The following is a 23664-nucleotide window of genomic DNA, read 5'->3' on the forward strand; positions in this document are numbered from 1 at the left end:
TCCATATAGTTTTAGAATCTTCCACATTTGTTCTCTGTTTATACTATCGAATGCATTTTCAAAGTCAAAGTCAAAGTAAACATTATGTTTATATTTTTTTGCCATTCACTAGCTTGTTCCAAGATAATTATAGAGTACAGGAGATACAGCGGTACAGGTACAAGATACAGAGGTGCTGATAGAGTACAAATGTGGTCGATAGTGGAGCGTTTTGCGCGAAAGCCTTCTTGGTTGCTTCTTAGTCTTAGTTTCTTGTCTATTTCTGGCTTCAGTCTATTCAATATGATATTTGACATTATTTTGAATGTGGCACTTAGCAGTGTTATTGCTCGCCAATTCTCGCATTTATTTAAATCGCCCTTTTTTGGTGTCTTAATGGTTACACCTTCGTTTCATTTCGGTGGGAGCTCCTGGTCGGCCCATATCTTGAGTTTGTGTAACATTTCTACTAATTTGTTTGCGCCCGCCTTTATTAAATTTATCGGTAGGTTGTCGCTTTCAGCGGCTTTGCCATTTTTTTAGTTGATTCAGTGTGTTTTGTATTTCTTCTTTCGTAATTTCAATTGTTCTAATGTTTATTTCCTGTATTACGTTATCTTCGTCTATATCTGGTGTTTGGAGTATATTTCCTCGCAGTGTTGTTTTCATCTTTGTATTATTTTATGTTCTGACTTAATTATATTTCCTTGTTTATCTTTAATTTGTTTATTACTGTTTAGTGTTTTCCCTGTCAAATTTCGGATGATATTGTACTGTATCTTCAGGTCGTTTTCTTGCGCAGCTTTTTCTGACATTTTTACCATATCATATACATAGCATCTTTTGTCTTTCCTGGCTTGCTTTTTAACCGCTATATTTTTTCTTTGTATTTCCTTTCTACTGCTTTTTCCTTCTTCGGTTGCTTCTTTTTGTAACATTTTTTTTTAAGTTTCTTTCTTTCTTCTCTTAGTTGCAATAGTCCAGAAAAATAAGGTTTTTGTCGGGACACTTGACCAGCCAGGTTGCAAATGGGTTTTTTGGAGTTATACCTATTACATTATAAATACAACAATGCCCGTCACAGTTCGGACGAGAATTTTAGTAATTAACAAATAAGGGTCAAATATGACAGTTTTTCGTTTAAATCGCTACAGGTAAAAATAAGGTAATTAAATATCTTATTTAGATTATTCACCTTTTAGTAGATAAGCAAAGGTTTAAAAATTTTTAAATTTTGATCCGATTATTTGTTACTTCGGAAATTGCAAAATAAAACTAAATTTCGAAAATAAAAAAATTGTTATAACTTATAAAAAAATTGTTATAAAAATGAAATTAAGACTTTGATATTGCATGAAATGTTGAGTCAACAGTCCATAATGCACAATAAATTTGAAGACGATTTGTCAATTAGTTTAAATTTTATTCGATTTTTTTATCACAAAGAGCTTTTTTTGCAATGTTATTGTTCAGAAAATTATAATAATACAGCAATTCTGTGGAAACCACAGGAAAGAAGAATACTTATATTTTTAACTTACTTAAAAAATCAATAAGAAGTCATTTTTAGCATTCTGAAAACATTTTACGAAAGTAGAATCATTTTTGGCTTCTAAACAATTTTAATAACCATATTAACATATTGACTAAATCTGCGTTGGGATTTGAAAAGCTGATATTTTTACACGAATTTTCAAAAAAAAACTTTTCGCCTAGGTTAATTACGAGCAAAGTTAGCCACTTTTATTACTTATTTAATTCACAGTTACTTCTATGTACATAAAATTCTCCTGTAACAGTGTTAGTTATCATATTCCTCCGAAACGGCTTGACCGATTTTTATGAAATTTTACACGTATATTCTGTAGGACTGAAAATAGGTGGTAATCTATTATTTACACCCATACGTTATAAGGGGGGTTGCCCCCTGCCACTTTTTTATTGTTTTGGAGAAAATTGTCTACCTTCATTTTATATTATGTACCATTAAAAATATATACAACCCTTAATTTTCACCTTTCTACAACCAACCCCTATTTTTTAATAGTTATCTATTTATTTACATCTATAAAATTCTCCTGTCGTAATGTTAGTTGCCATAATCCTCCGATACCGCTTGAACGATTTTTATGAAATTATATATGTATACATATACTTGTATATGTATACATAACATTTTGTTTTGTTAGGTGGGTATATGTGTACATAACATACTCTACAAAACTACAGGTATATATAAATTAAAAAAATAATGATCCAAGTCCATCAACAAGCTCCGGAGATATTAAGCGCAACATATCTTTGAAAAGTTAATTTCATTTTTTGAGTGCACGGATTTTAATAATTCCGCTCCACAGACCACGAGTCGATTTCGTTAGGACATCATTTTTAAAGATATATTAACAACTCTGTTCAAGTTTACTCAAACTTTTACACATAAACTATATACATACCTTGAACTTTAAAATAGCGCTAGTTAGGTTTCTTAATTGTTATAAAGAAACTAGCTGTGAATTAAATAAAAAAAAGTACCTAACTTTGACCGTAATTAATCAAGGTAAAAGTTTTTTTTAACATTTATGTAAAAGTACACATCGAAAACAATGTGATAACTACAGGGGTAATTTGTGTTACTAAAAGATAAATTTTTCATATCTACAGTATTTTTTGATAAAATGCATATTTTTCGAGGTATTCTCAAAAAACCCTCTAAAAAAGTCGATTTTTTCGTCGAAAAACTGTTACTTTCAAGCGCGAATAACTCGAAAAATATTAGTTTTACGAAGAAAATGTAAAAAACCTTTCCTTCTTAGAATTACTTTTTACATCGATTTACATGGTTAAAATGCAATAAAAATTTCCCGTCCCCGAGATGGGGTGGCAACCACCCCAAGCTTTTAGCGTACAGCGGCATGATATAGAAAATGATCCTTGGCCTATTTCCTACGCCCTACCTTCTGTGAAAATTTCAAGTAAATCCATGCTGGACGAAAAAATTGCGAGTTAAAATGCTTCATTTCCTCGACTATAGAAGGAGGAGAAACAATCAGTAAATGTAACGAATATAAATACCTGGGTATGAATATGAAAATCACGAATGGTGGAACACTAGACGGAGCCGTTAAAGAACGAAACACTCAGGGCAGGAAAGCAATTAGGCTCCTAAACTCAGTACTCTGGGACAAGCAGGTAAACAACCAAAACAAGAAAAAGATCTATAACGCCGTAGTGAAAAGCATTATAACATACAGCTGCGAAGTATGGCATATGAAGGAAAAATCAAAACGAATGTTAGAGGTCACCGAAATGGATTTCTGGAGAAGGGCTGCAGGAAGATCAAGAAGAGAACATGTCACCAATGAACGGATACGAGAAATAATGAAGGTCACACATACAATAAATGACGAAACCAACGAAATACAACTACGATGGTTTGGTCACGTATAAAGAATGCATGAAGACAGAATCCCAAAACAAGGGCAAAAATGGAAACTGCAAGACAGAAGAAGATGAGGTAGACCGAGGAAAAGTTGGCAGGCAGGAATAAACAAAGCCATGGATGAAAGAGGTCTGCAAGTAGATCAATGTACGGACAGAGAGGAATGGCGAACGGGTATCGGAAGACGAAGAACGTTATAAACCGATAATATAATAATAATGTAAAAGTACCAGCTTTTTAAATCCTAAAGTCTAGGGATGGCGCTTGTTGAACAAAAAACCGGTTTTTGGTTATACCGGTTTTTTTAACTTACGGTTTAACCTGGCGGTTATAACCGGTCAAAAAATCGGTTGTTCCAAAAACAGGTTTTCGGTTTTTTTTAATCAAAAGCAAATACTCAATAAGTTATAATGTTACATTTATATTGCACTTTAGTTTGCTCAATTTTCCTCCCGAAAAATTCCCCAACCAATTCAACCTATAAAAATTTTCCCAGGCGCTTTCAAGTTACCCTAAAAATGGGCCAGAGTACCCCAATCTCTGATTCGTCGCTCGTTGTAGACGGCGTCGGCGTATATTGCGTTGTCAATAATTGGGATATTCCCAAAAGTGATGATCCTATCGATCTATCAAAATGTCCCTTGGATCTATCAAGTTTTAAAAAATGTCCAAATGACTTATAGTTATTTTACAAAATAAATTCGATAAACCAATTCAGTATTTACTTCTCTATTGCCATCAAAAAATTTCAGTAGGTAATATTTTTTAATACGTTTGTATAATACCTACCATTTATTTCGTAAGAATTATTTATTGTTTAAAAATTACATAATGGAGATTCCTAATCGTATTTCGGTATTCACATTATACAAGAGTCTCAAGTCTCAAGTACTCAAGTATAAACAATTTTTTAGCTGATGATGGTTGGAATATCGATTTCAAGCAGATCACATACTTTTATGTAAATATTATCATCACATGCACCATTTCACCAGTCTTTGAAATATTTATTAATCTAAATAACTATTCTCAAAATTGTTTCATAAAAGCTGATGTGACACTTTCGTCCAGTTCTCTATTAGTAAATAAAAGTTGAATTATGGTTGTTTGGGTTAATTACTTCGCATTTATTATTTATAATATTATATGATTAAGATCGAAAATATATAGAAATTTCTTCATTTTTCTCTAAATTAATTTTTTTCCACAGGCAACTTATTCGGTTTTTCAATGGTTATTACTTAAAAAGAAAAAAACCGGTTATAACCGGGACAAAAAAACAACCGGTAAAACCGGTTGTTTCGAATTAAAAAAACTGGGTTTAGGTTATAACCGGTAGGTTTTTTCCATCCCTTAGTCGATTAATTTAGTTTGCAGTCAATACTAACAAAGTTATTCAAATTGTTTATAAGCCAAAAATGACTCTACTTTACTAAAATATTTTCGGAATGATAAAAATGAGTTTTTATTATTTTTTTAAAAACTTTGAAAACATAAGTATTCTTCTTTCATGTAGTTTCCACAAAATTGCTGTATCATTATTATTTTATGAAGAATAGCATGCTTTATCATTGCAAAGAAAAGGATTTTTTATTAAACAAATTGAATAAAATGTAAACTAATTGACGAACCACCTTGAAATTTTTTGTTATATCTGGACTGAACATGGACTGTTTGACCCAATTTTTCATGTAATATCAGTCTTAAGTTTATTTTTGCAAAAGTTTATTTTTGCAACTTCCGAAGCAACAAATAATCGTACCAAAATTCAAAAACTGCCATTTTAAACCTTTGTTCATCTACTAAAAATGAATACTCTATCTGATATAAGATATTTAATTACTTATTTTTACCTGTAGCGACTTAAACGAAAAGACTGTAATTTTCAGGGCCGTGCCGTTCTATGATGCGGTGAGGCAGCCGCATCAGGCGGCATCACAAGGGGGCGGCATAATTAGTAAAATCTAATATCTTCTTCTTCTTCAAGTGCCGTCTCCTAATCGGAGGTTGGATATCATCATCACTATCTTTAATCTGTCCACCTCTGCTCTAAAGAGTTCTATAGAACTGCATCTAAACCAGTCCCTTAAATTCTTTAACCGTGACATTCTCCTTCTTCCAATGGACACGCGCCAACTCGTAACTCTTAATGACAAACTTTTTCAAATCAAAATGTACACCGGCCAATTCGTAAATTTTTTACTACCTGACCCTCCCAACTTGCAACTTATACAGGTGAATTCGAAACCATTGTTTAATTCTAATTCTATTTACACATAAACATTACATCTACTGGTAATGCAACAGAGTTATGCTCCACGTAACGTAGAGCCACACCCAGAGCTTTAGTGGCATCTGCGTGTGACACTCAATATGACAGGGAAACTTCTTCCTCGCTTTCTTCATCTTCATTAGTCATTAGGGTTGCCTTGAGGTTGAACCAAGTCTACAATGTATTCATCCGTAAATTCTTCGCTCCCTTTGTCGTCAGCTTCAATCCATTCGGTAATTACACTTTCTTCTTAGTTTTCTGATCCATCTTGTATAGGGGAACGGGGAAAATGGAGCTTATTCAAATTAGAAATCAAGCCATGGAGTTAACGACTAAGTACAAATGATGACACTGGCTCTGCATCAGTGACATCAATCTGAGATGGGTGGAAGAGAAAGAGAGACAGGCACAGCGACTCAGAATCAACGACAAAGTAAACTTTCAATTATTAGTTAGGCTAACTTTCGGATAATCCGACCTTTTCGGAATCCGAACAGGCTGTCCCCCCAATTAGTTAGGATTTGCGGGGTTTTACTGTATTAGGTACCTACTATAATATCTGCGTTCCAATCGGCTGGTAGTCTGTTTTGTTCATATTTTTTGTTGTATTAGCTGGTTTATTTCCTTATGTAATTCTCTTCCTCTGTATTTTTTTCCACTGTTATTTCATTTTCTTCTGCTGCTTTTCCGTTTTCTACGTTTTTAATATTTGTTTTTGTACGTTTTCTTCTGTGAAAATTTCTACTTCGTTGTTATCTTGTTCTTCTTCATCTGTTTCCTTCATACCGAATAGCATTTTTTCATAATATTCTTCTCATATTCTGCTGATCTGCTTGTCTTCAAACAGGGTTTCTCTTTTTTTTTGTTTTTTAGTACTCTTGTTTTAATGCTGGACGTATTTTTTTATCTGACTTTTTTGTAAAATTGTTATATTTGATGGTTTTCTGTCTTTTTTAATGTCCTCCAGCGAAACCCGTCATTTTTCTTCTTTTTATTTGTTGAGTTTGCTGTGTTTCTCGCTATTTTTTATTCTTCCCTGTTTTGTTTTGACGGATTGGTTGTTTATCCACGTCATTCTAGCGTAGTTTTTTAGTTTTCTGCGTTTCGCAGTCTTGATCGTACGTAAATTAGACATTTAAAATTGAAAAGGATTTATAGGTTCCAAATTAGCTAAAAGACGGTGTTTCAATCCCTGTTTGTGTATTATCGCTCCAAACCCTGGCAGTAGCGCACCCAGGGGGGGGGGTTTGGGAGTTAAACCCCCTTTCCCCCAGGGCATATGAAAAATATATAAATAATAGCAGGAAAATGTAACTTGTCTTTCACAAAATATAGAAAAAAATTTCGACGCCCAAGCCAACCCCCTTCCCCCCAGAGAAAAATTATAGGTGCGCTACTGCTGCTTGGATGTGTCCCGTTTTTTTCAAATTTATGATATGGTCACCCTACAGTAGAAACGCTTCTTAATTCACGAGAGTATTCTACACACTTGTTCTTAATCCAGGATACAGTTTTTTGTGTCAAATTAGAATTTCATAATGGTAGATAAGTTTATTTTAATTTTCTAATCTATTTCAACAGTAGGGCCCCCGCATACTGCAGACTTTTTACCTGCCGGTAGTTTAGTCGGGTTGGGCAAAATTAAAGATTTTTCTTTTTAAAATATGTAAGAATGTAGTTCGTTTGGTATGGCATGAGTGCTTTAATTTTTTTTAAGTATGTATTCTATTTGTTTTTAATTTTGTAGACTAGCAGACTTAACTACTTTATGTAATGTGAAATTTAAGACTTACTACTATATTTTAAACATTTTTCAAAATATTATTTTCTATATCCTTACATAAAAAAATACATTGAGTGTATGAAATAAGTAAGCAATGTTTTAAACATTTTTATTATTTTCCAGACACCTTTGCACCTATTAGTTGAACAAATTATATTATTAAAAATTTTGTACTTACTTTACTTAAGCCGTCCTCTTGTACCCTACGCTGTCGAGGTAAAAGTTTTGTAATAAAAAATTAAGAATTCAATTTTAACACTTCTATAATATGTTACAATTGAGCAATTAGACCAGCAGATTCGGCAACTGGTTATGATAAATTCATCAATTTTAATGAACATACTTTTTAATTTTTTATTTTTGCAGTGAAAAAAATACATTGTTAATTATACAAAAAAATATCATTAATATATCGCAACAATATTTTTTTCAACATACTACAATAATCAATTTTAAAAATATCCGAAGTCTAAATTCCAACATTTGAGGTGACAACAGCGCAGTGGAAGCCATGAGGACATAAACTCAAATATACGGAGACCACTACAACCGCAAACTGAATAAATATATATTTGGATGCCATCAAAACCGTTAAAGTGATTTTAGATATACAGCAAGCGAACATGGCGCGCCTGACGGCAATTGCTCCAAGTAATGTGTATATTATTATACAGATAACGTGACTGAGGACGTCCGGCCAATATTTTGTGTAAGCATTGTAGGAAGTGGTACCTTTCATTTGCGATACATTTTAGGGAAAGTCCTCGTGGCAACCGTATATCGGAGTTCACGAAGACCTGGAAGCCACGAGAGACTACGGTTTAACATGGGGGGACGTCATAAGATGCTAAAAATAAATAAATATATATATATATATATATATATATATATATATATATATATATATATATATATATAGTCTTACAAATCTGATTATTTCTATTTGGTCTCTGAATCAACCACTCTTTGTAATGTTTTTATCTGTATTCAATTTACTGATATTCGACTCTTATTTTTATCATATATATTAATTTAACCAATTAGTTATCTCTTATTTATTTTGTAATACTGTACAAACTTTGAATTAGTGAGATATTTATTATTTTGATATCTACAGAATATCAATTTACATAAGTCAATACAAAAATCTATATTCTTAAAAAAGAGGCATCATTAAACTTAACCTTAACCATACCAAACCATAATACTGACCAAAACAAGTTGCTGATCATAATGCAAAACATATTATGTTGTTTCAACTACACAGAGTGTAAAAAACTAGATCATAAATTAAACCACATAAAATAAAAATGTATACCATTTTTATTCACTTGCATTGGGAAGACAAAAATATCTTAATTTTTACTTAGTTCAGAGAGCGCAACCAGCACTCTTATGGACGATTTCGCCACTTTTTAGTGGCTCCTCAGAGAATGCATAGGTTGCTATCTCTGCCCTAAGTTTAAATTTTCGACTCTATTAGTCCCCGCATTGCAACTGACGTGATGGTAGTAGGTGCCTAGCGGCATCTGCTAAATAAAGTCAAAGTTTTCGTACTAATAAAAATATTTAAAAATATTTTTAAAAGATATTTAATTGAAAACTTATTGGACCATTTTCCTGGTAACACCTGGTAACACCTCCATGGCTTCTAAAAATTGCAAGCCCGATGGATGCTGAAGCGAAGAAGATACGAGGGAATTCTAAAATTTGCAATTCACGAGCCCGTCTGTTCAGCGTGGTAAATTCCAACGGAAAATGGACCTATGTTACTCAAAGGAGTAATACTAATATAAAATAAAAATGTATACATTTTATTCAGTTACAATGCGAAGCCAAAACTGTCTTAATTTTTACCTAGTTCAGAGAGCGCAACCAACACTCTTATCGACGATTTCGCCACTTTTTAGTTGCTCCTCAGAGAATGCATTGGTTGCTATCTCTGCCCTAAGTTTAAATTTTCGACTCTATTAGTCCCCGCATTGCAACTGACGTGATGGTAGTAGCTGTCTAGCGGCATCTGCTAAATACAAGTCAAAAAGATATTTAATTGAAAACTTATTGGACCATTTTCCAGGTAACACCTCCATGACTTCTAAAAATTTCAAGCCAGATGGATCCTGAAGTGAAGACAAGAGGAATTCTAAAATTTGCATTTCACGACCCCGACTGTTCAGCGTGGTAAATTCCACATATTCTTGAGACAAAAATATCTTTAAACCTAACTTACCTACCTGAGTATCTTTTCTGGAAACAGCCTATAAATTGCACTAGAGTTATGTGCTTATTTCTTGGTCACCTATAGGTCCCGATCTTAATCCTAATGATTTTTACTTTGGCGATTTATAAAAGAGGACTTGTAAGAAATATGAACAGCTGAGGAACACAGTCATTACAGCTACAAATTTATTTCATCCAAAACGGGTGATTTTTTTCAAAATATTCAGTTTTTCTTTTAAAACCGCCCAGAAAATGGATACCATTTTAACAGGTGTATGATACATTACATGTTTTTAAACATACCAGGAAGATTAGATGGATACTTTTTGGACCTATGAATAACATGAAAATTCATGGATAACCTATGCTTTGTCACTCAGAATTTATAACAAATTTATTTGAAAAGCATAATAAAAAGGAGACTGTATCTTAATAAAAACTTGTTTTTCAAAACAGTAATCACATACAAAATACTTCAGTCAAGGACCGACAATACGAATGTCAAAAAGCACAATCCATGACTGGAAAAAACCTGGATCTGAACACAACATAACTCACAGGAAAAATATACCTGACCAAGCACATGTCAAAATATATATGGGACAGATTTGAATAAATGGAAGATGTAAGATACAACAGTTGGCTGCAGTATGGCCAGTTTATAAAAGAGCTTCTAGAAAAACTAACATTTACACAAATTTTTGGGGGTTTAGAAGATCACAACCTCATACAACTTTTATGGGGAACACATATTATTCTGATTTTGTAAAATCAAGTTATTTTTGGCCCAAGCAGAATGTGGTTAATTTATTGACTACCTTTTTATTACACCTTGTATACAAAAATACCTAACAAACATTTTGGAGGTTTCCAAATAAAACACTGACACTAAATGCATCTAATAGCTTAGGTCTGGTTGTGTATTTAGAGGTTTTTAAGTTCAATAAAGTTTTATAGTACTATTTGATTATACATTTTATAGTTTTCTCACTATGTAATTATCAAAATTACTATGTAGGCAGAAAAATGTGGTCAGACTTCATTATTTACAGTTGTTTTTAAGAAATTATTTATAAAATTTATACAGGGGTCATAGTTCAGTATTACTAGTCTATGATTACTTGTTTTGTATATTCTAGAAACATGTGGCGGATCTCTTTTCATATATATTATATATATATATATATATATATATATATATATATATATATATATATATATATATAATATAACTAATTGCATCTTTGGCTAAAACTGTCAATTTGGTATTAAATACTCTTATTTTTAGTCTTTTAAATTATTATCTTATACAGTGATGAGTGCCCTAATAATTGACAAAATAACGCAAAAGATGGAAAACATTAAGTTCTGAGATAGTATAAGATAAAGCTAGTTCTTATATGAGGCTAGAGTCTAATTCAAACAATAGGGAACTTGCTTAAATTTTTAAATTCGAAAAAAATGTTATAAATCACAGCAGAACATAATTTAAAACAAAAAGTTTTGTAGGTCTTTCGTTTGGCCCCCAAAGCCGATTAAAAATTCAAATTAAAACAGGTGGCCTAAAACGCATCGTGACGTCACTCCGTTGTACAGTTATATTAAAAAAAAAGGGTACAAGTATTAGAAAGGGAAGTTAACGTCATCCTATTTGTGTACAACCGGCTGGGATTTTTGGAGGTTATCAAATGTCATAAGTGATCAAAAATGCAACTCATAGACGTCAAAGACGTTTAATTTGATAGAAGGTTTAACGTTACGTACAATAAAAAATTAATATGCCTCGTCATTTAAGTGAGATTGAAAAGGCTCAAATAATTACGAAAATGGAAGAAGGATGGTCAATTCGTGCGCTAGCAAATTTCTATAATAGAAATTTGAAAACAATCTTCAGAATTAAGCAACGATGGGTCCAACAACAATCATTAAAAAGAAAAGTTGGTTCAGGGCGTTCCAAAGTATCTACTCCTCAACAAGATGCTGTTTTAGTTCAATTCTTAAGAGATAATCCATTTGCGACGTCGAAGGATTCAAGGATTCATACGGGATTTCCTGGTGCCCAACCTACTGTAAGCAGAAGGATCAATGAATCTGAATTAAAAAACCGACCAGCTGCTAAAAAACCATTAGTAAGTGTTGAACATCGGCAAGCAAGAGTAATATTTGCACTAAACTATATTTACTGCAACCCACAATTTTGGAACAACGTCATTTTTACTGATGAAAAGACTTTTCAGTCGACCTATAACGGTCAAATCCGTGTTTATCGTCCAGCCAATACTAGGTTTGAAGAACGATATATTCACTCTCATAATAAATCTAGACGTTTTTCTGTAAATGTATGGGGTTGGATTAGTATACATGGACCTGGTGTTTGTTGGTGATTAGAGGGAAGATTTACTGCCGACAATTACATTAACGTTTTGGAACACGTAATGCTCCCTTCTATTGAGCAATTGTATCCTAATAATACTTTTATATATCAACAAGATAATTGTTCAGTCCACACTGCCCATGCCGTAACGAATTGGTTTCAAACGCAAAACCTGGAAGTTGCCATGGCCTGCGCACAGTCCAGATATAAATCCAATTGAAAACATTTGGGGCATAATTGTTAAAAAAATATATAAAAGAAATTTTATGCCACAAAATTCAGATCAATTGTGGGATACAATCTTAGAGTGCTGGGAAGATCTTGATCCAAATATGATATCTAATATAATTCAAAGTATGCCAAATAGACTAAATAAAGTTATAGAAGCAGACGGTTCTATCACCAAATACTAAATTCTATTTGTAACAGTCATTAAAATTATTCTTTATATAATTGTTGAATAAATGGTTTCGTCTAATTAATGCTCAACGCCAATGATTTATATTTTTAATAACCTGTGACATTTGATAACCTCCAAAAATCCCAGCCGGTTTTACACAAATAGGATGACGTTAACTTCTCTTTCTAATACTTGTACCCTTTTTTTTGAATATAACTGTACATTTACATTTTTCCAACAAAGTAAACAGAATTTTAAATTAGATGTTTTAAACGTCAGTAGAAAATACATTTATTTGACGTTACAAGTGTTCTGATTGTTTGAACTATTCATAGAAAACTGTACTTTAACAAAATGGTTTTATTTTCAGTAGTAAACCTTCTTTCCTTTCCTTCAATAACTATATCAAACTCCAATGTCAACAAACTGGAATATATTATTACAATGACATACGATAAATGTTAATAGAATATAAATATTTTTCCTTTATTCCGCGACGAGGTATACCAAAATAGGTGGAGGCCAATAAACTAAAGAAGAAGAAGAAGAATATACCTAATTTTAACCATAAACGGAACCATATAGTTAAACTGAGTGACGTCACGGGCCGTTTGACCTATTTTAAGATACTGAAGACTTTAAATTTGTACTTCTAAGGGCCGGTTGTTCGAACGCTAATCAACAATGATCACTATCAAATATTTAATTACTGTCACCAAAACTGTCAATGTCAACTTTTATTGGGTTGCTGAAAACATAATTGATTAAAATTATGAGATTAGTTAATCAATTAATATAACAATTATTAACATAATTGATTAAATAATTTCATATTATGTTTTCAGCAACCCAAACAAAGTTGACATTGACAGTTGGTGACAGTAATTAAATATTTGATAATGATCATTGTTGATTAGCCTTCGAACAACCGGCCCTTAGTCATTATGAGTTTTTGAAGCGTGAAATTTTGGAAATCTCATTTTTATACAAAACTGAACATTATTATGTAATAAAAAAAAATGTGCAAGTTCCCTATTAGGCATACACGTCATAGATTTAATGACATCATAACCCAATGGCACAAACTTGACGGTAGACGCATTCAACAAATTTTTCCTCATATATTTATTAGTTTATTCGCTACTGTCAAGATTAGCAAAAATAGTTAATGGCTAAACTGTTTCTCTTTGTCTTTAAGAGTGTGAAACAAAGATAACTGTTTCTCTTTGTCTTTAAGAGTGTGAAACAAAGATAACTATGTATCTGTACTATAAGAAGTGTCAAACTCATATTGTCCCATATATGTTATGTAAGATTTTTGTATATAGATGTGATGCAATAAAACAATGTCCTACAAAAAAACAGGTATATATCGCTAGTCCGACAAGAATCAATAAAAAACGAAACAATTTAATAATTCTAACTGTCATTATTTTCGCCCATAACTCTGAAAATATCGACCGCATGAAAAAAATTGTAATGAAAGAAAATCACATTTTCAACAATTTTAGTTCTCATACTTTTTGACGAGAAGTTGAAAATGGCGGAGATATTGAGCAAAAATGGTTCCCATTCAAAATCAAAATGGCCGCTAACACAACGGCAGAATTCAGTCGAGATTTTCAATGTACACTACTATTGACCCTCCCTAAAGATTAGAAAAACAAAATTTGGGGCAGCTCGGAAAAATGCAAGGTTAGGCCTATTAGGTATTCGTCTAACCCGACTGGACTATCCCTGCTATCTTTGTTATCTACCACATACGGAAATTGTTGTAAGGAAAAAAGTTGGGCGTCTCGTCAAAATGAAGCTACTCACGAAAAATTAGCTTGTTAGTAGTCAATGGTGAAAATAGATAGGCCTGGGATCCCTGACTATAATTATAGAAAAACTAATTTTAGGCGGTAAACTAATTTTTATGGCACTGAATATAGGTTTTTACAGAATCTGAATCTACAATAAAAAATGGTACCATAAAGTTTATGGTACTGAATATTAAATCTTGGAATATTAAAAAGTACCTCTTGAAATACATGTTCTAAATTAACAATATTTTTAAATATTGACTAGTTTTTCATGCACAATATAAATAAATCATTTAATAATCTCACCTGGTCATGAGCTTCATTGCTCTCATTTTGTGCTACTTCTCCACGTTGGGCCAACAAGCTCTTAGCTGCAGTAGTTGCACTCTGGGCTTGTCTCATTGAAGCTTCTGATTGGGCTTGTAAAGTAGCCTGTTCAGAGATTAGAATAACAAGTCTTCTGATGACAAGTGACAGGAACAAAGCGAAACCGGAGATGTAGAAGTTGCGTTGGGCTCTGAAGAGTCTCATGCTGCCTTGCATCTCACGATCGAGGTGGGCATGGCCATGTTCTTCAGCTTCTGTAAATAAAATATTTTAACAGGTAAGTGTCAGGCGTTTTTCCATAAACTCAAAAAATTATATATGTCTACCTGTTGAAAAATTTTCTAACATAACGATAATTATAATTTCTGCTTATAATCTCAATATACAATTCATTGCATCTCTGACTATTTCAAAATGAATAAATCTGCCTTTTGTAGATTCCAACTAACTAAATCCGAGAAAATAACGCATTTCCGTTGGCCCCTTTTTGAGTCTTTAATACAAGGAGCTTTGCGCTATAAAAACATTCGATTCTAAGATATATCTTATTTCTCACAGGTTTCGGCCGAAATAAAAACAGTTTTATATCCTAATCCCACACCATGTGTAGACCGTTATAGTCAATATTGTAAAATCAAGTTGTTTCGATGTAGCATTTATGTTTCCCAAAATTAATAAAGGCCTTTGTGGCACCGAACCGCATTAGGGGGGTTTTGTTTATTCTAAAACTTAAATTAGATACGCATAGGACTTGATAAATTGAGCGAATTCTTGTTGCGAAACCCGAAAGAAGAATTCTTATGCTTAATCAGTTTTAGTTTTTCAGTCACTTATTAGCCACCCTCATGGCTAGTCGCTCGCGCTTTTAGCTTAACTCAAATGTATACGCTTGAATGATTACTCTCAATTCACGGCTCGCATCTCTTATTGCCATTACATGGTTTTTCACGCGAATTATCTATTCTCTCACTCCTTAGTACTCACATACTTGACTCTCATAATCGCGGTTCACTTTACTTTCAATTCTACATAGCAAATGTATGTATGTCTTATAGTAAACCCAGTAATAATTATATTGTACAGTGATTGTGTTACATAATAAAATAATTATCCCACACGTTATCAATCATTTCAACACTGATTTACACCTTGCTTCGACTCAACAAAAAATATCAGAGTCTACTTATCAACCACTACAGAAGCTGGTTCCCTTCTTGTGTGAAGGACCATATGTATTCACCAGGTCCATTTACACCACCAACAACTGGTGAAGCTTTCAACACACTACCCAAATAAATAGACAACAAAACTTAAATTTTTGCTTGTGTCCACTCGATTAGGCGCCGTTCAAGTATTACGTAACGCTGGTTGGGGGGAGGGGGGGTCAAAAATCTTCAAAATTTGCGGTACGTAATACACGAACGCCCCATTAAGGTGCGTTACATAGGGGGGAGGGGGTCAAAAATCTTCAAAAATCGCGTTGCGTAATACTTGAACGCCCCCTTATGCGTACAACAATGATTTATTAATTAAATTGGTAAGAAGACATCTGTGGTTGAAGTAGAAAAATATGATTTGTAATAAATTATTAAGACAATGGAGGAGAAAGGTACAAGAAAGATCTGAATGGAAGGACATAGCCAGACAGGCAAAGCCCCATCTAGGGTTATGATGCCAAAAGAAGATAATTCTATTACAGATATTAATTATTTTCAATTATTTATATCTGAGGATATAATTGAATTCACTGTAAGAGGAACAAACAAAAATGCTTAAATATTTTTACACAATAAAACTAAAAAGAAGTAGTAGCTACAGAAGATAGAAAAATTACAAATATGCAAGAAATGAAAATGTTCATGGGTTTTAAGATATGGATGGTGCTGGTACATATACCATGGATCCAATAATACTGATTGAATATTTGCATATTTGACTAGAAATTGATTTCAGATTTTGGCATTCTAGGGAAAATATCAAAGGGAAGGGGGAAAGATTTTGTAGGATTCAACCACTACTTTATTTGATACAAGATAAATTTCAACATACCTATCAAAAAACATGTTAACACTTTTTGTAATGCAGGTCCATATATGTAAAGCATTTTTATATTTTGGGTGTTTTGAAAATGTTCCTAATCCAAATAAATAATTATGTTTCAATCAGCTACATTTTTGTCCTCCCACTTGGGTGAAAATTGATTTTGTACTTTACTGAAAATCTATGTCGTCTAAAATCTAAGTTTTAACAGTTTGGTCGCCTATATTTTAAATTATTTCGTTGTGTGCAAAAACTATATTAGTTTGTTAAATGCCCTAATAAATGGTTTTGAACTGTTATTTTAATTTTATTTTAACCCCTTTACTTTCCAACCCCAATTTATTGCAGTGTACATTAATGTTACACTCGCATAAGTCCGATTATTATTACAAGGTATGCTGAGTGTAACATTTAAGTACACTTGGCTTTAAGTAAAAGAAAAACCTTGTCTCTTTGATTATGACCAGGGGAAATGTTAGTGTGATCAACTTGCTTCTTACAGCACTGCCCTAGGTAGATACACAATGGTATAGAAAGCTCATAATCGAAATCATCTGGGAAACAAGTTCAGTAAATGCTAACTACCTGTATAACAACTTTTCCACAATTCAAAGGAAGCTAACAATAACTGAGTTCAAGTTTTCAATCATACAGTTTGTGTTAGCACCTGGCTGGAGTAAAAACACCACACCAAATTGTCGTCAGTCCATACATCATCTAATTCAACACCCAACTAAAAAAAGGGGCCAGATATTGTGAGTATTATAAACTGTACAGAAAACATGGCGTTGTAATCGAAGGAAAGAAGAAAATATCTTCCTTAGTGTAGAATGTTCGTGATAAAGGTCAAGGACAACCACACTACTGTAAAAGTTGCTTCCACCAAACTCACTATACTAAAATGACAATAAAGATGCACTAATAGAAATAAACAAACCAAGACACATTGAATGTTACAAGGAGCACTCCCAAATCATGATTAACAATGTATAAACTTTGTAAATCATGATTTGGGATTTACAGTGTACAGCAGAACCTCGATTATCTGTCAGGGCACCGGACTAAGGGTATGACGGATAATCGAAAAGACGGTTAACAGAACATAAAAAAAATTAAAAATTCATAGTACAACTCTCAAATTTCATTTGTATGGTTTGTTTGACAATGTAAGAGGGATTTGTGTTCGTACAATCGAATCAATTTAAAATATTCTGAAATCTTTGTTTGTTTTACTGTTGCTTCACATTTTGCGACTGCTGAATTTCTTAATCGGCATAATATCATGCAATCTACTTTATTGGCTTCTTCTTGTTGAGAATACCACTCGATGAATTATTGCATATGCGATGCAGCTTCTCTAGATTATTTACGCAAATCTCTGTCAGTTACAATTGGTTCATCAATATGGCTACAGTCAAATTCCAAGTCTGTGTCAGCTTCTGAATCTGTTTGGTCAGCCTTTGTTGCCATTTCAACGATTTCTTTATCTGTCAACAATAGATAGCTGTTTGTGTCCTCATCACAAATCAAATTAACTTTTTTTATTTTATATGTACCCTGACGGTTAACAGAGGTGACGGTTAATGGAGAGACGGATAATCGAGGTTCCACTGTATATACATTGTAAATCATGATTTGGGAGTGCTCCTCATAACATTCAAGAGTCTTGGTTTGTTTATTTCTAGTGCATCTTTATTGTGATTTTAGTACAGTCTATGGTATTTTGTATAACTTTCATGTTTTTACTCTTGCATTTATACTTGTATTATTTTCTTGTATTGTTTTATTTTAACAAATAATGTTTTAGACACACTACTTTTATTCTTTTATTATCTGTTTGTTAGAAGTATTGCTATTTTCCTTTGGAATAAATTGGAAATTAAAAAAATGGTTTGTTCATTTTAGTTAGTCCCATAGGTTATATGTGTCCTATGCCAACGTTCTATATACCAGAATGATGTCACAGGCCAACACAATTAATATCCCATACGAAATATGCTATAGGTATAACAATTTTTATATACCAGTGTTTTAAGTGAAATGGTATTTGTAAAATTGTTCTATGGCAATGAACAAACAAAATATAGCCCTGGCACTCCTAAGAAGTTTACAAGATTTTGACATCAGCAAGAGACTCTTGTGTCCACACAATTGGGTTTTAGGTGACATTTAACTGTTATAGTACGCTCAGAAATTGGTTAGAAAATTTAAACCGAATATAACAAAATTTAATTTGGCAACATTGTATGAATACCGAGTCTTCTAGGATATCAACAGAAGAGTAGTTTAGTCCAGACAAATAATAATTTTTTTACCAACAAAAATGAGATGTTTTAACCAAATAATGTTTCAAATATGATGTGTAAAATGATAAATTTGATTCCGCTAATAAACTTTGTCTTAAAAATTGGAAATATGTTTAATTTCTCTTGCATAATATTTATTGTCTAATTATTTTAACTGTACTATCTAAATGTTTACTGTAAGTTATAAAATGACTAATTTACAATGATTAATGGGATGTTAAAATATCTAATCTTTAAAGCAGCTAGTCCAATTTCTTAAACCGAAATTTCATAAAACCAAACATTGATACTGCCACTTTGTTATGCATTCTGACTGATTTCTGTTTCAACTATACAGGGTGTTTGGTAAAGAATGGGCCATAGCTTAACCTCAGGTTCCTGAGGTTAAAATAGGCCGATTTAAGCTAACTTACCTTAGTACAAAGTTTATAATAAACCGAGATACAGGGTGTCAAAGTTAAACTTTTTTTTTATTTATTATTGAATATTTCCTGACAGACATGAGATATAAACACGATATAAACACGAAATTTGGTATGTGGGGGTTTTTCGGGACGAGAAAACTAAATTACCTACCAAAAATTATGTGTTGCCCAGAGGGCGCCACATACGTCTTTCAGCACTCATTTAATATGTTAAATTTTTTTTATCCGTCACTCCGTATAATTTTGACATTAAAATTTTTATTCCCCTATTAGTTTTACTTAAAAAAGGTATACCTCTTTCATCTCCCTAAACTCAACCATTTTCAAGATAAACGCATTTTAAATCTGCGGTGCAACATAATTTTTAGCATAATATCAGTGTAGTTACACCAGAAAAATAACTTAAAACCATAAAATTATCCAAAAATGTATCACAAATTTCTTCAAATGGAATTTGCGATGCAATGACATAAATTTGAGAATTGGCACAATTATTATGGTTTTAAGTTATTTTTCGGGTGTAACTACACAGATGTTTATAAATCTGGAAAACGGTCGAGTTTAGGGAGATGAAAGAAGTATACCTTTTTTAGGTAAAACTAATAGGAGAATAAAAATTTTAATGTCGAAGTTATACAGAGGGATAAAAAAAATTGAACGTAATAAATGAGTGCTGAAAGGCGTATGTGGCGCCCTCTGGGCAATACATAATTTTTGATAGGGAATTTAGTTTTCTCAACCCAAAAAACCCCCACATACCAAATTTCATGTTGTTATCTCATACCTGTCAGGAAATATTCAATAATAAATAAAAGAAAAGTTTAACTTTGACACCCTGTATCTCGGTTATTATAAACTTTGTACTAAGGTAAGTTAGCTTAAATCGGCCTATTTTAACATCAGGAACCTGAGGTTAAGCTATGGCCCATTCTTTACCAAACACCCTGTACATGTACAGCTGGTTCCTAAAAAAACTGATACGACTCTTAGTAAGATTTGATCATTTTCAGCAGTGTATGATTGGTCTGACATTATATTATATTTATTATGACAGACAAATAATAAAATAAACAAACAGCCATTTTTTGAGGTTGAAGTTATCTGACCAATTTTAAGATTTGGCAGTAACAGTGACAGTATGTAAATAATAAGTATTTATCCTTCAAAATATATTAAATTAAATATAATTAGACTCATATTCATTATATCGCCTAGTGAGAACAATAGTGGCGAAACTCGAAAATTAACGTTTTTGAGTTAAGTCCATCAATCGACATCTAAATATGCCCTCTTTTATGTGCAATATTGGCTAACAATTATTTAATTTCCTTATTACTAGAGGGCGCCTACAAGTCTTTATGGTATTGTGAATTTGTCAAATATTTTGATGCATTAACGACGAAAGCACACCAAACTTTATATCGATACTGGCGAATCTGTAATTACGCCGTGCCTACATGTATTTGAAATATTAGATATTTTATTAAAGATAGTACAGTAGACTCGCGATTATCCGAGGTAACTGGGACCGTGACTACCTCGGATACGGAAAAACTCGGTTAACACTGAGATTGGTTGTGTTGATAGAAAAACACGTAAATAACCATAACTGTGGATATTTTAGTGACAAAACTAATACAGTACTGTCTATAAAAGATAAAAACATTTACCTTATCAATATTACTGTTTAAAAAAGTCTTTGATTGATTTTTGCATAAGTTTCATTCCTCTTTTTGAGGAGGCGATGTTGCGCCAAGGTTGAAAGTTGTAACTCACCAGCTATGAATTTTGCCTCGGTTAACCGAGGGGCTCGGATAACTGAGACTCGGATAATCGCGAGTCTACTGTAGTACAATGTGCAATAGTGGCGAATAAGCACTTTTGTCTGTGTGGTCGTTTTTGCTTTTGTGTTTTTTTTTATAAAACTTCTTAAAGAAATACTCAGTTTCAATCGTTCTTAGGTACTTAGAAATAGCAAATTAAGAAAGCATCTATCCACTTTGGATCAGTATTGTTTAATTCCACACTATCGAGAACCAATATTCATTTCTAAAAAGAAGTCTTACAAAATAAATCAATTCCTTCTACCCACAAACATTTCTTTAGTAGTTTGAAATACGAAACAAAAGTGAGTTAAATGATGAATTTAATTTTACTATTCATAGTTCTTTTGCTTACTTTTTATCTTTTATCATGTTTATCGTTGTCATAATTATTACTTAAGATCTTACTTTGTTATTTTTGTATTGTACTTTAGTTTCATTTTGCGCATAACTAGTGTGTACAATAAAATATTTTATTTGATGCATTTAATTTATTTTTAAAAGAAAATTTTTTAATTATTTAAAACAGAAACTTAACTGTTGTAGTATAGTAGTATTAAAGTATAGTAACGAAACATCAAATTAAACATCTTCGATAATGCAATAATGGCGTAACGCAGAAAAAAAATCAAAAATAAATACAATATCCATCTTTTCTTCAAATAAAATTACTTCTACTAATTGGTTTACATATCTAGAAAGCACATTATTAGAAAAATTTTGCAAAATGATTACCTAGAAGTCAGTTATACTGTTTAGCCTTTTCATCAAAACTTCAAATACGATTATCTCTAAATGTTCATTTTGAAGTTTCGTCACTATTGTTCTCACCAGGCGATATCACACCTCATCAAAAGCTTTTTACAAGAACATAGTCAGCGATTTTGATATGGCTTAGAGTCAGACTACATCAAGATCGCCTATAAATCGTGCTGGTAATTGCCTTGCAGCGAGACCAAAAACAAAAAGACGAAAGTACACTGCTCGATTTTCTACAAAATATGCTTTAAGAGTCGTATCAGTTTTTTTATAAACAGTACATTAAATAGCATTTACAAATAAATAAAGCTGCAAATTACAAAACCTTTGTCAGTTTAGATGTGCTTCCATATTCAAATTATGAATATCAACAAGAAGTACAAAGGGAGTGAGACAATGGGAAATAGTGGCACAGGAGTGACAAATATGCCGGGCAACAATAGATGTGGCAAAGACTTACGAAGAGTTGTAACTCCATTGATGATAATGATGACAGGAAGTACAATAGCATCTTATAATTTTGACTATCAAAAAATTGAACAAAGACGAGAATCATCACAAATGCAGATCTGCATCACAACTCTACATCATTTGAAGCAGATGACAATTCCTATTCTAGGAGTAACACACAATCAACAAAATTTTTGTTTGTATTTGTTCCTGTAATTTGTAATACTTAACCATTTTGTTATTCAAACACAGAGACAGAAAAAATATAGTTTTTTAATAAATTAATTTTTATATAACTGTTACAATGAACAGAAAATAGGTGGGTTCACGTGCATATTAATAGATAGCAAAGTCCTACATCTAAAACTGTAAATTGATAAGGCACTCACCTAGATTAGAATATTTTCTCATTTCCCTAATGGCGTCAAGAAGGAACAATACCAGAATGCCCAGAAGCATCAAGAAGTAAAATCCGGCTTGCTTCTGTAAACCTTGCAAAAACTTCGATTTGAAGAAAGAGTTCCATCTTCTTGGGGAAGCAACGGGGAGTACCAAAAGAAGTACTACTGCGATTTCTGCGTACAAAAACCCGGCGATTATCGTCCACTGCAAACTCATCTTGGCGATTTGGAATGAGGTTAACTAAAACGAAATAACAAGAGTGAGATTGGTAATTATAGCTATTTAAAGAGCTGAACAATCTCTGATGTGGCTCTAATCTATTTTTAAAATTAAAATTTTTATTACTCACTGTTCTAAAGATCAAAATGACGTGACCTAAAGTTACAGTTGACACAACTGACACTGATCATAGTACATCCAAGTACATCTATGGCACTGACAGTTCCCACAGAACACAAATTTTAATCCGTTTGCACACCCAGTTTACTTGTTCCATGATCTTGTTCTATGATTAATACCGAGAACAATTACGCCAGAAAGTATGTTACTGTTCACACATCAAATAATAAAAATTGGATTTCAATTGCATTTTAGTATTAATGTTAATATTATAATTTAAAGCAAACGTAAACGTAACCATCAACATTCAGGAAGAATTTAGTTTACCTTGTGAACATTGCTTCATGACAGGCCAAGGTAAACTGTAGTCAGTTTGGCCAATAATCTACAAATACCGGAAAGATTCAATATTGTATTATCTTTCATAGATTATACTTAAGCCTTTCAGTTCCTCTTTAATATTTCCAACCTCTGCTCCTGTGCCGGCACAAATAATTTCGTTTGAATATAATACCAAATAC

General features: G+C 32.5%; 1 protein-coding gene across 2 annotated transcripts in view; it reads right to left on the reverse strand.

The window, feature by feature from the left end:
* The window catches only part of LOC114345313 (B-cell receptor-associated protein 31), a 33147-nt gene extending 9872 nt beyond the window's left edge, over positions 1 to 23275 (reverse strand). Inside the window, exons 1-3 of one of the 2 annotated variants that reach the window (XM_050661321.1) lie at positions 23154 to 23275; positions 22792 to 23044; positions 14579 to 14853 (exon numbers count right to left, since the gene is read on the reverse strand). In XM_050661321.1, coding sequence (XP_050517278.1) covers positions 14579 to 14853; positions 22792 to 23020 — 504 coding nt within the window. In that variant the 5' untranslated portion in view covers positions 23021 to 23044; positions 23154 to 23275. Of the gene's footprint in view, positions 1 to 14578; positions 14854 to 22791 lie in introns of both variants that reach the window. The other variant, XM_050661322.1, reaches the window with a different exon arrangement.
* Positions 23276 to 23664: the final 389 nt, after the last annotated feature.

Source organism: Diabrotica virgifera, chromosome 9, assembly GCF_917563875.1.
Source record: "Diabrotica virgifera virgifera chromosome 9, PGI_DIABVI_V3a".
In the NCBI taxonomy this organism is placed as follows: Eukaryota; Metazoa; Arthropoda; class Insecta; order Coleoptera; family Chrysomelidae; genus Diabrotica; species Diabrotica virgifera.